General features: G+C 48.9%; 7 protein-coding genes across 7 annotated transcripts; 3 read left to right on the plus strand and 4 right to left on the minus strand.

Annotated features, from left to right (window-relative positions):
- Nucleotides 1-621: 621 nt before the first annotated feature.
- Nucleotides 622-2,009, plus strand: N7458_007450 (homoserine kinase; the record flags this gene model as incomplete). Its single annotated transcript, XM_056910832.1, has 3 exons — nucleotides 622-1,045; nucleotides 1,253-1,551; nucleotides 1,665-2,009. 3 exons carry the CDS (start codon nucleotides 622-624, stop codon nucleotides 2,007-2,009), a joined length of 1,068 nt encoding a protein of 355 aa, XP_056763658.1.
- Nucleotides 2,010-2,881: 872 nt separating this feature from the next.
- On the plus strand, nucleotides 2,882-3,457 carry N7458_007451 (signal peptidase complex subunit 1; the record flags this gene model as incomplete). Its single annotated transcript, XM_056910833.1, has 3 exons — nucleotides 2,882-2,929; nucleotides 3,079-3,138; nucleotides 3,251-3,457. The coding sequence occupies 3 exons, from the start codon at nucleotides 2,882-2,884 to the stop codon at nucleotides 3,455-3,457; spliced, it is 315 nt and encodes a 104-aa protein (XP_056763659.1).
- Nucleotides 3,458-3,839: 382 nt separating this feature from the next.
- N7458_007452 (SCF ubiquitin ligase complex subunit HRT1) lies at nucleotides 3,840-4,422 on the minus strand (the record flags this gene model as incomplete). Its single annotated transcript, XM_056910834.1, has 4 exons — nucleotides 3,840-3,938; nucleotides 4,027-4,097; nucleotides 4,165-4,243; nucleotides 4,315-4,422. 4 exons carry the CDS (start codon nucleotides 4,420-4,422, stop codon nucleotides 3,840-3,842), a joined length of 357 nt encoding a protein of 118 aa, XP_056763660.1.
- A 745-nt stretch (nucleotides 4,423-5,167) lies between these two features.
- On the plus strand, nucleotides 5,168-6,724 carry N7458_007453 (uncharacterized protein; the record flags this gene model as incomplete). The annotated part of the gene is made up of 1 exon (XM_056910835.1): nucleotides 5,168-6,724. The coding sequence occupies one exon, from the start codon at nucleotides 5,168-5,170 to the stop codon at nucleotides 6,722-6,724; it is 1,557 nt and encodes a 518-aa protein (XP_056763661.1).
- A 399-nt stretch (nucleotides 6,725-7,123) lies between these two features.
- On the minus strand, nucleotides 7,124-7,436 carry N7458_007454 (uncharacterized protein; the record flags this gene model as incomplete). Its single annotated transcript, XM_056910836.1, has 2 exons — nucleotides 7,124-7,353; nucleotides 7,403-7,436. 2 exons carry the CDS (start codon nucleotides 7,434-7,436, stop codon nucleotides 7,124-7,126), a joined length of 264 nt encoding a protein of 87 aa, XP_056763662.1.
- Nucleotides 7,437-10,056: 2,620 nt separating this feature from the next.
- Nucleotides 10,057-11,964, minus strand: N7458_007455 (uncharacterized protein; the record flags this gene model as incomplete). Its single annotated transcript, XM_056910837.1, has 1 exon — nucleotides 10,057-11,964. One exon carries the CDS (start codon nucleotides 11,962-11,964, stop codon nucleotides 10,057-10,059), a length of 1,908 nt encoding a protein of 635 aa, XP_056763663.1.
- A 2,583-nt stretch (nucleotides 11,965-14,547) lies between these two features.
- N7458_007456 (Dabb family protein) lies at nucleotides 14,548-15,231 on the minus strand (the record flags this gene model as incomplete). Its single annotated transcript, XM_056910838.1, has 4 exons — nucleotides 14,548-14,608; nucleotides 14,755-14,835; nucleotides 14,890-15,118; nucleotides 15,213-15,231. 4 exons carry the CDS (start codon nucleotides 15,229-15,231, stop codon nucleotides 14,548-14,550), a joined length of 390 nt encoding a protein of 129 aa, XP_056763664.1.
- Nucleotides 15,232-15,378: the final 147 nt, after the last annotated feature.

Raw genomic sequence — 15,378 nt, forward strand, 5'->3', positions numbered from 1 at the left:
CCTCATACCTCCCAACGTACTATAACCAGCTGGAACACTACTTTTGAAACCAAAGACCCATTTACAACCACCACCAACGATACTACAGTACAGTTATCATACATATCGAAAGAGACTAACATAGCCAGCATCTCCGAAATCAATCTCCCTCCAGTGACAGTCCCACCACGAATAGCCCCTCCAATGTGTCGCCCATCGAGAGTGGAGAGCGGCCTGTGGGATGAAGAAGTATACACTGAAAAGCAGGACAAGAGCACACGACACCTGTGACCCAACCCTCGCCCATCCAGAAACAACCTATGAAGTGCTCTAGCTGACCACCTCACTAAAATTGTACTAAAGACTAGAATACCTAGTCCAGCCTTACCAATTGAGCCAATCGACCAGCCACCAGTCCGCATTTGATCAGCTCCACTCTTTCCCCGACGTCGGACTCTCTCTTTTTTTTTTGTTCGCGCGCCAAGACCCGCATCGAGTCATACAGCCCCTCCATACGCTTCAATCAACTCCGGCGTAGGAATCACTAACAACACCCCCTCCACCCTCAATTGAATTAAGGAACACCGGGCCATTGAATCACCGGAGGCTTCTGATTCGCATTGATATCCTCCCCTGCCCATCATGGCCTCCTCGTTCGTGATCAGAACCCCTTGCTCCTCCGCCAACATCGGCCCCGGTTTCGACGTGATCGGCCTGGCCCTGTCCCTCCATCTCGACATCCACGTCACCATTGACCCTTCGAAGGGCTCCTCCACATTCCCGCTCAACTGCGCCATCACCTACGAGGACCAGAGCAAGTCCACCGAGCAGATCAGCCTCGACCCCGAGGTGAACCTCATCACCCGCGTCGCACTCTATGTCCTCCGCTGCCATGAGCTGCGCGCTTTCCCCGTTGAGACCTCCGTGCACATCGTCAACCCAATCCCGCTGGGCCGGGGTCTGGGATCATCGGGTACGGCCGTTGTTGCTGGTGTAATGCTGGCGAACGAGGTCGGTAAGCTGGGCTTGAGCAAGGACCGCCTGCTCGATTACTGCTTGATGATTGGTACGTGGGAATATTCCTCGATCTGGGGGCAAAGCATGCCAATGACTGTCCTTTTGCTTCCCCGGCGCAGGGTCCTGGTTCAGACTGGTATCTGCACGAGGACCTATAGCGGGAAAATAACAGGAATTATTGGACTTTGCACACTAGATTCCAAAGAAGCTCCCTGCATAGTGACGTACATGAACTAACCTGCTATTCTTTCTGCAGAGCGACACCCAGATAACGTCGCCGCATCCCTGTTCGGTGGCTTCGTAGGCACATACCTGAACGAGCTGAAGCCCGAGGACGTTGCGCGCAAAGAGATCCCTCTCAGCGAGGTCTTGCCCGCTCCCGCCGGTGGTATCGACACTGGTTTCAGGCCCCCAGAGCCCCCATTGGGCATTGGTCACTACCGGAAGTTTGACTGGGCCCCGGAGATCAAGGCTATTGCGATTATCCCGGACTTTGTGGTGCCGACTGCCAATGCCCGCAGTGTGCTTCCCCAGACATACACCCGGGCCGACGTGGTACGTAGCTCCCTCGGGAAACTCAATGCCTTCCCTGAACATAGCTCGACCTGCTTGACTTGTCCTATCTTCAAGAATCTGTCCGATGTCTAGTTAACACATCCCAATTCCAGGTCTTCAATCTCCAACGCGCTGCCCTCCTCCCCGCTGCTCTGGGTAGCTCCCCACCAGACCCGGACATGATCTACCTCGCCATGCAAGACAAAGTGCACCAGCCATACCGCAAGACTCTCATCCCCGGTCTGACCGAAATCCTGCAATCCATGACCCCGGCCACACAACCCGGTCTCTTGGGTATCTGCCTGTCCGGCGCGGGACCAACCATCCTCGCCCTGGCCACGGATCGCTTCACCGAGATCGCAGACCGCATCATCGCCCACTTTGCCACTAACAACATCACCTGCCAGTGGAAGCTGCTCGAGCCTGCCCAGGACGGTGCCACCGTTTGTGCGAAATAGAGCTGCTACCCGAAGGGATGCTCCCTGTTCCCCCCGCGTCATAGGGTCAATCGTTATGATATAACTGGTTCGCGATCTAAGTGTGACGCGCATGTGCGGTTCCGCATATATGTATGTATGTATAGGGAAACTTACGACGGCGAGCCGGGAGCCACGCGGGCTCGGTCCTCCGTTGATCGAGTCGGGGGGAGGGTACATGTATCTCGGATGAATGACGAAGGACCCCCCGAATGACAAGTAGTGCATGGGCTGACTAGGACGAGCGCACGCATGTTGTCACTTCTCGAACCATGTGTCGGGATGTGAGATCGAAGAGTTTGTTCACCGCTGCTTCTGCTTCTGCTTCTCCCGTGCTATGCATGCCAGCTGCATGCGGGCTGATGGGGATCATCATTCTTACAGTATTCGTCTTTTCGTCTTTCCTTTCATTCTTGATCAATTTAGCCTGGAAAAAGTCATTGTTGGGACCCGGGTTTGTGGGAGACTGAGCGTTTGCATGCTGGTCGTTTCGTTATGAGTGGTCGCTTATTCTGAAGTATGATATGCGGGCCGGGGTTCTATAGAGATAGACATTTGGAGTACATAGATGAATCATGAGCAACACGTCACTTTTTGGGAAATCCATCTTGAACACATTTCATTTCGCCACTAGGGATTATTATCGCCCTGGTAATTGTTTGGTTTTCCGGAAGTACAGTGCAGCATGATTCAATATGCCCACTGTATACTTCCCAATTTAGCTGTGACTAGTTCCAGGCGGAGGCGGTGGGCAGATGACAACATTACGATAAGCCTGGACTGCACCCCAGAAACTCCGATCCCAAGCTGCCACGAACAATTCAAAGATCCACGAGTCCATTCACAACAAAAACATGGATAACATCCTCGCTCCATTGCAAGATGCCTTTGAAGGCCAGATTGTACGTTGCCACCCCCTCACACCACACACCACTCCTGCCTCGTCCTGTCCTGTCCGGCCCTATACAATCACTCTCCAATTCCGCAATCTAGCAATTCACACGAAAGAGCCAAGAGCCCTACCTTCCTTTAGAACTAACAACACATATAGGACTTCCACGGCCAACGTCTAGCCGAACTCCTCAGCACAGTCCTCCTCATAATCTCCGGCGTAAGGCACCCTCTACCCTTCACCCATCCTCCAGCTTACACCAACCCTCCAAACCCAACCTGCAAAGCCCCAAGCTTCGCACAAGACTAACACGCTCCCATAACCTCCACAGGCCCTTTCTTTCTTCATCGGCTACATCTACAAGGACATCCATCTCACGCTATGGACCGGACTGGGCGGTACACTGTTCACGGCCTTGGTGGTCGTCCCGCCGTGGCCGTTTTATAATCAACATCCGGAGACGTGGTTTGGGAGTAAGAGTAAAGGCGGGAAGATTGGGGGTGTGGGGGTTGTTGTTGATGGGGTGAAGGTTGCGTGAGGGATATGGGTGGATAAGAAATTGGGATAGGATTTGGGGGGCTTGTTTGGATTACGGAGCTTGTGCTAGGCTGGTATGCGTGTATTTTGGATTGGCATTGCGCTGCTACAGCTACAGCTACAGCTACAGCTCAGCTAGAGTCGGGAATAGCATGGACCATGAACTTTCCAGCGCTGGTTTAATATGCCATCTCCAGTCTTTCCGTTTTCCGTTCCCCCGTGGCCATTGAGCTAGCCCTGCGATCGGAAGGGGTATGTATGTGTATGGGTAGAAAGTGTAAAAGGGGCTCATAAGCCAACGCCCAGGCATTGCATTGTTCTCGTAGAAATTGTAAAAGGGTAACGTGGAAATTTCACTCGTGACGTACGACGCCCAGCGCCGTTTACCGTCCGTACTTCTGGAACTCCCAGTCTCGGTTGTCGAGCGGGCATACTTGTCGAGTCTTGAGCCATCGCGAGATGCAGTGGAAGTGGAATGCGTGCTGCAGAGAGGGGACAGACAAGTTAGTTATGACATCCACGGGCTAGGATGGGGGGTTCAGGTCATCGGTTTGGGGGCGGTAGACGGACGTTGCAAATACCCCATGCGACGGTGCACTCCTCGTTGGTTGATGAGCCTTGGTTCGCTTGGCACTCGATGCCTATGGTGGTGATGTTAGTATGAATGTAAGCCGCGGAAAGGGAAAGGGTTCTCGGTTGGAGACGTACACAAGTCCATAATGTGGTTTCGGCAAATGGCGCAGTTGTCGACGACGATATCCCAGGCCCAAAGGGCGACTGCGTTCCACTAGATCAGGTCTCAGTTGAGCTATTCTTGTTTCAGGGCTGGGTGCTCCCAAGGTTGCTGGGTAGATGTACCTTCTTCACTTCGAACTTCTTCTTATCGCTGGCTCCGTCGGAGCCTTTGGCAACGGCCTTGCCCTTGGATGAAGAGGCGGAGGCCTCTTTCATTTCAACGTCCGCCATAGCTGTGGTTGTTTGGTGGTGATTTGTGGTGGTGGTAGATGTCGGAGATGGAGGGGGAAGGATGAATCGAGGTTCGGGGAACAGAGGATTACGTAGAGAACTCTCTCGGGGCGGGGGAGAGTGGTGTAGCGATGGTGTCCTGAAAACAGTGGTGGGCGGACAACAACCTTGGAGGTGCAAGGATGATAATGGGTGATATGGAATGTCCAAGGAAGGTGACGGAGCGGAGCCTCAAAAAGGCCTGGATAGCTCCCCCCACTCGTTGCCAGGACTGTTTGGTACTTAAAAGGCGGTGGATAGGGCGGCCTGGGCAAAAAGCTGGGTGGCGGAGGTCTTAGTCATCCCCCGCTGCCGTCTGCGAACCTCCGTCACTGGCGATGACTCTCCTCTTTTCTTCCTCCAGCCATTCTTGCTACACCTTCCACTAGACATGTCTTTCTCGTGCGATTTTCTCGTGGCTCTTTCTTCGACACTCTAGACCCCCCTTTCTATCTCTGTGCTCGGCCGCTCTTTTTTCGAACCCCGTTACACTATTTGTCTATTTGTTCGTTCTTTGCTCTGCTTCTCCGGCGTTGGATCCTCTCTAATACTGTCGACAGCTGCTGAGCAGTGACTGGGCTTCATCCTCCTTTGACAATTTCGTTACCCTTGTTTCTCTCAGCGCCTCTTCCATTTTTGTTTCCTTCTATTTCTCCGACATCTCTCACCCAGGCTGCCTATTTTTTAAGCCAAAACAATTGTCGCTATGTCGTCGAACCAATCTCCTCAGATTCCCACTCCCAAGGGCGTTCGGAATAACAACAACGCCAACAACAACAACAACCATCGAAGACCGTCGAAGAAGATGACTACCTCGCATACACAGAACCCTGCTTTGCTGAGCACCCCGCCATCTTCGCCGCCGCGCAACATGAGTCCGGCTGGAGTCATGACCGATTCATCGGTGAATGTCCAAACAAAGAAAAAGCCTCCACGTTCGGGCAAGAAACCCCAGCCTCGTAATGGCAATGGAGTTTCGCCTGCCCCGCATCAAAATGGTCACCGACACACCAATTCGCAGCCCGGCGTGGCGACTCCTGCCAAGGACAGCGCGGTGGCCTATGCAGGCCCAACCTTCCATGCCTCACCCGCCCCGTCGGCATTGCCCATTCCGAGCTTCTTCTCCAAATCCTTCCCTGAATCCGATCTTGCGCCGACTCTGGAGACCGACAGTGACAATGCGGAGATGGAACCCGATCTTGAAACCACTCCGTCCAAGCCGCGATCAGCTCGCCCGCAGACTGTGGCCGCCACTCAGACATCGGCGCAAGCCTCACCTCTTGATTTCCTCTTCAAGGCTGCTGTACAGGCCCGTAGTTCCAATACGATGAGCAGCCCCGAGGCCTCCACCCGAGTGCGCTCGCCGCAGACCGATTCCAAAGTCCTGCGTTCAAATCCCAATCACACACCCGGAGGGATGTTCCCCATGGATCTGGAAACCGAGCGTGCTCGGGCTTCACCAATCGGTCCTTCATTTGCTCCCTCGTACCAAGATCGCATGAACGCGCTGCGATCTTCCAGTTCCCCGTCTCAGTCTCCTAGCCCCGTTCTAGGTACTACTACTGAAGACCAGAACCGCCTAAAGACTGAGCAGCTGAAGTACATGTTGCTGAACCCACGCCCTCAGGACCCACCCTCCTCGTCAACCTCTCCCCCAGCTCAGACTCAGCCGGGCAACTACGAGGCTCCTTACCCTCCTCGACCCAATATCAACTCGACCATTCCTCATTACGCAACTCCCATGCGCACGTCCTCGGGTCCTCCAGCTGTTTTATCACAAGGTTATCCTCCTGTCGGCCTACCACAGCCAGGGCATACCGACAACAACCATCATAACAACGATGGCCGTCCTTCGTACCCTTACACCCATGCCAATGGCTCCCAGCCGTTCCGGAACACAAACTCGCCTCTGAGACGCGAAGTCCCTGGAACCAATGGTTACACCAACGGCTACAGTAACGGATACTACAGTAATCGTCACTCTTCTGGTCAGTCGTCGCCTGCGCCGCCCTACGGAAACCCTCACTATGCGGCGACTGCCCCCGCCCCTGTGCCGCACCAGCCCAGCGTCGTTTCGCCACAGCCTCAGTACACCCAGGCAGCGTTTGCCCTGCCAACCAATTCTCCATCTCCATCAACTTCAAAGTCGATCGACACCAAGAAGATGGAGGATGACTTACGGCGAATCTTGAAGCTGGATGCGACCCAAGCTTCAGGGCCAGGCCTTCCCTCTAGTGGCATGCAGAGCTCATTTGCTGCTTAGCTTAATTCTTTTCCTTCATTTTTCGATTTTCTGATGAATGGGCATTTTTAAAGATGATGATATGGGCATGATCTCCTTTCTGCACACTTGTCATTTTAACACAGTACCTTCTTTGGGGGTTGTGTCTCCTATTTTCCATATCCTTTCTTTGTGTTTTAACGGTCTCATGCATCGGTTTCACAGGCGGCTTGCATAACATCCATGGACTGGTCTATGGATGTCTCTGTTTTCTCGTGTTACCCTCGGCAGCTCATATTCTGATCTTTTTCTGCCCACTTCATCTATTCCTTGTCATTCACGTTCCGTCTTCTATGTCTCTCATCTGTTCTGACTTCGCTTCTACGTCTACGACCTCTTCCTGCCATGTGATGACAACTGTACTCGGTCGGGTGGTGTTTCTCATGATGCATTGGTTTCTGGCTTCCAGTGGTGGTTCATCAATCTCGGTTCGGCTGGGCTGATTCGGTTTGGGCTCGGTTCGGGGTTTGGTTTTGACGAAGCCGGGCCGCTTCGTTTGCATCGGTCGGAGTCGGGATCTTGCAACGTGTTGTGCTTGTTCTTGCTCGGCAGCCAGGCGAACACGCTGGTTGGGCTAGAGGGCATCGAATGCTTCTCTGCCTGGCGGGTGGCTGCAATTGTGCTTGCAATTGCATTCACAGTTACTGGCTTGCTACTTACTCTCAGTGAGATTGTCATTCTCTTGCTTTGTCATTTTGTTTTTTTTTTTTTTTCTGCTTTTCTTGTGTTGAGTGTCGGTGTTGGCGACGACTGACTACTTCGGTGGTTGGACTTGCCAATGCTGTGCACTCTGGTGTACTTTCCCCTTCGTTTGCTACCTAGACTCTGTTCTAGTGGTGACTTTGTGATTTTCTACTCTCTTCTTTGTCTGTTGCGAATCAAAATCGCGTCCACTCGTTTGAACATGCGGATTTGTAGATGTTCCGTTCGTAGTGCTTACTTCTTGATGGTACGGCATCCTAGTAACCCCGATAACCTTCATAGCAAGCAAGGGTTCAAAATGCTGGCAATGACTGCTCATCGGGGTCAACGCAGTGTAATGGAATAAAATTGGTATACACTGCTTAACTTCTAATTCAAGACAACTTGGTGTAATAGGAAAATTTCTCTTCGAAGCAGGTGATGGGAGTTATCCATCAATCAGTAATAATACATCCTTTATCATATAATATCTTCCTTGGTAGATCCATTAATCGGCTGGATTATTCGCTTGACCTAGACAAGCTCAATAGCATACTAAACCTGATAGTGGTTTCGATCAAGCACTCGCCCTATTCATTCCTAGTCGCAAGCGGCGCTTAGAATAGAGGACTCGTAGAGGATATAATAGGTGTGTTTCTATAGGCTTTAAAGTAGATACGACTATAGGGTGTGGATAACAGGCATTTCCGTCGGGTCAGCCGTACTAAAGCCCATTATAGTACGCGGTCAATTCTCAATGCGCTCCAAGCTCTAAAATAGTGTTGGATTCGATCTTCGGGCGAGTGTGGGTGATAAAATTAAGAGGTTTAGAGACCAGGGTGCCACCTAGAGGTAAGAACGGCGGTAAGAGCTTTAAATCACTAATTAGCGCTAACCGTCTAATACATTCTCGTTTAGTGATTACCGTATGCAGAGGATGGGAAACTTCTATGACCTTCCTGTGATCCGGTCAGTATCTCACTTGCTGGTCCCCTGTCACTTTTCAATCTAAGAAACTCGGACGTAAAAGCTAGAATTTTTTGATTACGCGGACAACACCTCCACTGTATTTTTATAGAGGCCTTTGATAGTCTTCAGTCAGGATGTCTTTTCTTAGAGAAAATGACTGGTTTTTCTGAATCGATCAATTAACGCCCATACATGGCTTTCAGAAGATGTTACACGACCAAGGTGTTCTCCTTATGGGTAGGACAGCAGTTTGGCATCATTCGGTCTATCGAGTGGTACCTGGTCATGCCAGGGGCATTGTTTATTTCTTCATGATGGGTTGGTTTTTTGAAGACTTGGATGATGTACCTTGACATATAGAGACAAAAGACTAAGAGTTAAACCTAAAGATTCATGCATAGCTTGATAGCCACTAAGTTAGTGAGCCACATCAACTTTCCAAGCCATACTCAAGCCTCTTCATTGGCACTTACACTGGTGGTGCAATGAACAACGGCTCCAAACCAAATCTACGCTCGTGTTTATCAGAATTATAAGTACACTATTGACAGGACCTCACGACACGCCTATACGTTTTACGGCTCTTCGCTCTGCCCGACATAATTGTCTTGACTGTTCGCTGGCGCTGTGATTGACCGACGTTTCCTGCCGATAAACGTTACAGCCAGAATTTTCAGACCTGATACTCGTTTGATGGTCGTCTGTTTCCCTGCTTGGTATGCTAGTCTATTCCTTTTTTTCATCTATCGTAATGTATCCTGGAATCCATTGAATGATAGGTTCTTGGTTTTGCTCTAGGAGGTCTGGGGTCACCTGGTGGATTTGGATTGCTAGGGCTTAACCTGGTAGTGCTTTTTTTGCCACAGTCTTGCTGTTGGAGCTTATGAGTCAAGTGAAATGCTAATATGACTCTTTCTGTCCTGCTTCTCAATCCGTAGAGCTCTTCGGTTACTCAATTTCAGACTCGATCTATTTTGCTAAAAATTGTGCATATTATCCGGCTCTTCAAAACTTTTTGAGGTCGAAGGGTAACCTTTAACCAAAAAAATTTCGTATTAACTTTCTACATGACTAATTCTCCTTCAGGTGATCCCTTCGACAATTATGAATCGTCGGCCAAGTCGAAAAATAGCCTGCGGTAATGCTTCTCGGCTCGATGCCATTTGGTGCTCTGCGAGAGAAGTATTCTTGCCGATTCAAACCGATTACCCGGGGTTGAAAGATTCATGATTACCCGTACTAAGGCTGTATCTCCTCGGCCATCTGACTGATTTATACCCTCCGTAAAACGAGGTGCAAGAAGGTGGAAGATCTCGGGGTTGCAGGCCATTGAAGCCAGATGCAAAATATTTTCACCGCGGGAGTTCCGATACCGAAGATGCGCATCGATGTTATTTTTCTCGAGTAGGTATTTCACCACATCGACATGATTTCCTAAGACAGCCTCCCCGAGAGATTGGTGCACCGGCTCAAACACGGTCCATCGCGGCTCCTCCCGAGATCCACGAAGCAATTCATTCCTGAGCTCCTTGTTGTGTTGGGCACTATTCATTAGTCGCCGGATGATTGGCAGACAGTCTGCTCTTGCAACCACACACAGGAGCTCATTCCCCCATCGTCTCTGGACCATTAAGTCCAATACCACGTCAACAAGTGCGAATATATCATTCCAGTTGGGGTGATTTGTAGGGGGATTCTGCCATGTTTTGATGAGACTTCGAAAAAAGTCGAGATTTTGTAACTGGTGGCCGGCCGACTTGATCATCCAAGAAAAGTATTTGGAGTCTTGAAATGTCTCCCCATCTGAGAATCTGCTCAGCTGCCCCCATAACTGAACTGGGAAGATAAAAGTCCTTGGCGAAGCTCGAGCGCTTCAGTAAATCACGTAGCATTTGCACCGAGCCATACAGTGAAGTTATGCTCAAGGGATCATAGAGCCTGTAGTCAAACTCAAACCGAGGAGTGACTGTGCAGCTTGGGCGACAGTTTTGTTGAGTCCAGTTGTGGAGTCGAATTGATCCTGCTTGACACAACCTTTCTATGTTTAGGAGGCAGGGGAGCGGTTCAACCTCGACATCATCAAAATGCTTCAACCAATAGCATGATGCATAGACAAAAAATTCACCAAGGCCTCTCTCAGCCGGCTCGAAACGAATCATGTCTTCTTCCCATACCTCCCACGTGCAATTAGCATCGTAGTCGACCGGCCCTTCGTTGTCACTGAATATATCGCATTCTGGGGGTAGCTCCGCGATCGCCGCTTGCTCTTCGGTGAATAGGTCTTTGATATCAATGTCATCCAAAAGAAGGTACCTGATGCAAATCCTCAGGATAAAGGCTTCCAGTCTCTCAGAGCATTGATCAATTGACTTTCGACCAGATTCCTCTGAAGCAGAACCGTGGGCGCGAAGATACTTTGAGGTGAACTCTCGGAGAATGAACTCCTTGACTGATTGGTGTACAAGTCGAACTTGATACTTCTTTACGTCATTAAAGTCGACGCGAGATATGAAGGGGTGAATGAGACCCAGGATTCTCCGATAGTCGACCAGCTTACTAAGAGCATTCACGGTGGAGATATTGTCGGCTTCACTCAAAGTGACAGCCCAAGCGAGTTCTAGGATGCTCAAAGGTCTGCAGGTAACGGCAAGAACTTTCAGCGCGGTGGTGGCCAGCTGAACGTTTTCAGAATCGTCTCCAGTACATCGGGAGAGTAACGAACCATAGAGCTCTGAGAGGTCGTGGGGTAGTGCCACTTCTTTCACGAAGCGTCTTATCTGATCATAATTAGTGAGATCACGGAGTTCGAGGAGCTGTACTGTCATCTTCGTCCATATAGCACTTCCTTGTGCTAGAGGAGATAGTTCTCTTATGACAAGTGCTCTGACTTCCGCTGGTAGGTCAGTCAAATGCCTGTCGACAGTTTTCTCAACAATGATTCTATCTCTGTGAACATTGCAGTCTAGTTCGATCTTTGCGGCATTGCCCAACTGGCATAGCACTTTCTCCTGCGGGCGGGACGATAGGAGGATTCTGAGGCTGATAATGTTCTCCGACAGACTTTTCAAGAATTTGAGGAGCCTTCGTGTGGAGACCTTGTCGCACTCGTCGATTCCGTCGATTACGATGAAGACAGCCCGGTCAACCGCTTCCAGCACCTTCTGCATGAACTCTTCAAGATTTCCTACACTTGCTGCTGGATCGTAAGATCCAAGTGTTTCTGCCTCTTTGTACCAATCAGAGAATCGTCGCTTTAGACCTGGTAGCTGCTGAAGAAGGGACAGTATCAAAGCAGACAATATCGGAACTTCGGTGCCAGTCTCATCGTTCCGGCAATAATAGTAGCATATCTTGGGATTTGGGAGTTGGTCATCCTTCCTCTGACGCAGGTGATCTATGATGAATGCCATAGTAACAGTCTTTCCACGGCCCATTTCACCAAGTATCACCAGCTGGCGAGAACCTGAACCATGATACCAGTCTATGAAATTGATATCTCCTAGAATGTATTCACAAGCCTGGTCAGCCCTCAGAGCCCTCAGTTCATCGTCGTAAGAAGTTTGGCGCCGCATCTTTTCGGCACCTAGCCAATTGCGAACTGATACCTAGTTAGCATCAGAATAACTATCCATAGGACAAAAATATACCTTGATCATGGATAATTCTATCTTCGATATCTTGCAGGATCCTGAGCGTTGTTGTTTGCACGAGATTATGCAGAATGTTGGAACAATTCATGACGCCTTGGACGACGCTCGGGAGGCGATCACTCTCCAAAACCATTTTGATTATCAATTTTGTTCCTTTACTTGAAAGAATCTCGCATAAGGCTTGGTAAAACTCCAGGATTTTTTTGTACACCGATACAAGTGCCTGTAAAATAATATTAGACTTGCTGATAGAGGGATTAGATAAAGCGCCTGGAATATACCGTGTGTATCTTCTTTTCCTCCGCCTTTCGACCAAGGGTGTCGCACTCATCAATGTAGGTAATATGCTCTAGCATTTTTTCAAGATTCTCCGCAAAATTGGAATCAGCATTTGCAAAGCTGATAGTGATCTGCGTGAATTATGAGTTAGGATGTTCGACGAAACCACAACCAGTGAACCTGGCATGTATAATGGTTTGACCTTACCGCAGTCAGGCCTCTGACCACTCCAAGAACCGTTGCTGCAGTAGGTTCGACATTTGCCAGTGGGCTTGCCAGGTCTAAGGCTTCCTTAAATCTTTGAAGAGGTACTTGTATAGTTTGCAAGTATCTCAACCCTTTAAGGAAAACAGACTTCTGCGTTACCTCCTTTGCAACATCTTCGAGTTCTTTGAATAACTGCCAGGCATCCTTTCCGTTAAGAGTTGCAATTTCTATCTCCCCTTGAAGACTTTCCACTGCCTCACGAAATGCTGCACTCCAAAGGTTTGAAGAAACAGTAATGGCGCTAGGACCATCCCCAAGAGCAGACCTATCTTTGAGTTCCAGGCCGGTTGCGGGAAGAGGCATCCAGTCGGATTGAAATGGGACACCATTGGTGGTGGTAGTCGAGTCTTTGGGAACCCTACATGTTTTGGTGGCATTGGGCGCATTGTCAAGGTTTTCACTTTGAGGCATTGATAATGAGCTTTCTTTCCTAGTAGCAACAAGGAGCAAATAAGTGCTATGACTGACTTTTTTTGGTGGGATGGTTCTGCTTCGTTGTGTCGTTGTGAGTGAACGCTCTTGTTCAGAGGGTCTCGAGATCGATCTCAGAACTGATTTAATCGTCGGCGTAATTTATCTCGGAAACCATCATCTTCAGAAGTTGACTGCACCATTATAGAAGATTCGTATGAGTGAGAAGTGGGATGTGAGTTCATGTGAATAGAAGTGATGTTCGTACACGAACGAAGCTGGGAAGAGGCGGTCAGCATACAACCCCACGACAACAGTGCACAAAGAAAGACATGGGTAAGCGATTATTTGTGACTTACTCAAAAACCAACAACTCAAGTGCCAAATCGAATTCTTGAAATATCTTATGAACTAGCCCAGTTGGCAACTTCTAAGCAACGGTAGTTTCAATTTAACTCCCTACGCTGCATTTTGATACCGGTCTTAAAGCTGCACGACTGATATATAGGATATTAAGTTAGTAGTAGAACCGCTAGCTAGGTAGACTATTATGTCCTTTATAGAGTAAGCCTAGACGGTACTAGTACTAGTATACTACCTCTCCTCTAGCTTATCTAATTCTATATCTATACGCCTATCAGATATAGTACGTGTTGGAATTGCGTATGGTGCATAAAACCGTAGTAGAAATCGTTCGTGCGCACTAATCTTAGTGCCACGATTATGGAAGAGAGACGAATCAGGATAGACTACAATCGGCTGATCAGACAGAAGAATCAAGCAGTGGAAGGTTGATTCAGATGGTCTACTATGCCCGGTAATTCTTCCTGAGATAAAAAGGATGTCAAACTTATTCATTCTAACTAGAAAAGGATGTCAAACTTATTCATTCTAACTAGGAAACAGAGTGCAATTTATAACATAGGGAACATGGCAAATATCATATAAGGAAATCAAGAACATTCGAGGTCATTTTGGAGTGTTGAACATTCTTCAGCCTATTCAGGCAATGTTGACACGATCGTTAAGGATTAGAATCTAGGGGTAAATAAGATAGGGTTTTCTCTGCGGTAAACAAGATAGGGTTATCTTCCGGGGTAAGTTAGAACCAGGAAGATTGCTTAGTAAGCAGGCAGGATTCAAAATGGCAATCTAGGCCTATAGGCCACATATGCCGACAGTACGTAACTAGGAGGTAATTATCTATCTAGGTAACTACTCGTAGATTAGCCTATTATCAGATCTAGGGCAAGATGCCTAAGCCGTTAGGTAGTATATCAAGCTAGTGAGATCCCAGGTCCGCGTCAACCAGGGGAATCATAGACCAATCAGCAAAAGGGCAAGGAAGGCAAGTCCCACTAGGCCAAAAGGTCCACCAAGACTTCTGAACAAGACTTCTGAATACTCAGAAGTCTTGTACGCGGTTTATATACCAATGATCCGCTCCAGGATCTCAATAGGCTGATAAAAAGGAATGCGATTACAGTTGCGGGCACACGAAAAAGAGCGGGTGTTTGTATTGTTTGCTGTAGCGGGACAGGCCGCCGATCACTCTAAGTTGGTCAACCAGATCTCTCCAAAGAACCCTGGATTTCCGAATTCAAGGGCGCTGCAATACCAGCTCAGTATGAAACGAGTGTTCTCTTCACGTCCTCTCTCTCTAACATGTCATCCGCCTATTCGCCTTTCCCATTCCTGGGAGGTTTGTTGCTTGGAATAATCCCTGTCAGAACTGACAAGGGACTAAAAGCACACATATACTCGTCTTCGGGGTCGACATCGAAATCGAAGCGGCAGAGGTCTTCATCGAAAGGGAACATATATGTTGATGTGACACTTTGTAGATGGTTAATGGGGATATTACAGACAGCGCTAGTGCATCCTTCATACCGGTGGTGTTCCTCGCTCGCCTCATATTCCTCCAACGCTGCTATGTTCTCATGGTAGCTCACGAGAGCGAATTCAAACTTTTTGCTCAATGCAATGGGATCCGTCAACGAGGGGCTACCGACAATGAGGCGACCCTCTTTCACAGATGGCAAATTTTTGAGCGTCTTGACCTCACGCAAGAATGCATCTCTGTGTTCTTGGGTTACCTCAGGTTTAAACCTGAAGAGAACTATAGTCTCGGTATGTTAGTGAGTGGACATGGGCTGCAGCCAGAGATATAATAGGCGAAGAAAAATCTATTAGCCGAGATTCTACTAACTGACCTATATGAATGAGAGTCATCTTTGTGGGAACAGCCAAGTATAACCTTGGAGCTTTGGCGTCTACGTGTGGGCTAGAAAGACTCTAAGTATCGAACTATTGGACTTTCGAACTCCCAATTTGCTTGCAAATCTCGCGTTGATTTCCACTGTGCCTCCAGCCAGGATG

This window comes from Penicillium daleae (assembly GCF_028827525.1).
Source record: "Penicillium daleae strain IBT 16125 chromosome Unknown utg000007l_segment0_segment0, whole genome shotgun sequence".
Taxonomy (NCBI): domain Eukaryota; kingdom Fungi; phylum Ascomycota; class Eurotiomycetes; order Eurotiales; family Aspergillaceae; genus Penicillium; species Penicillium daleae.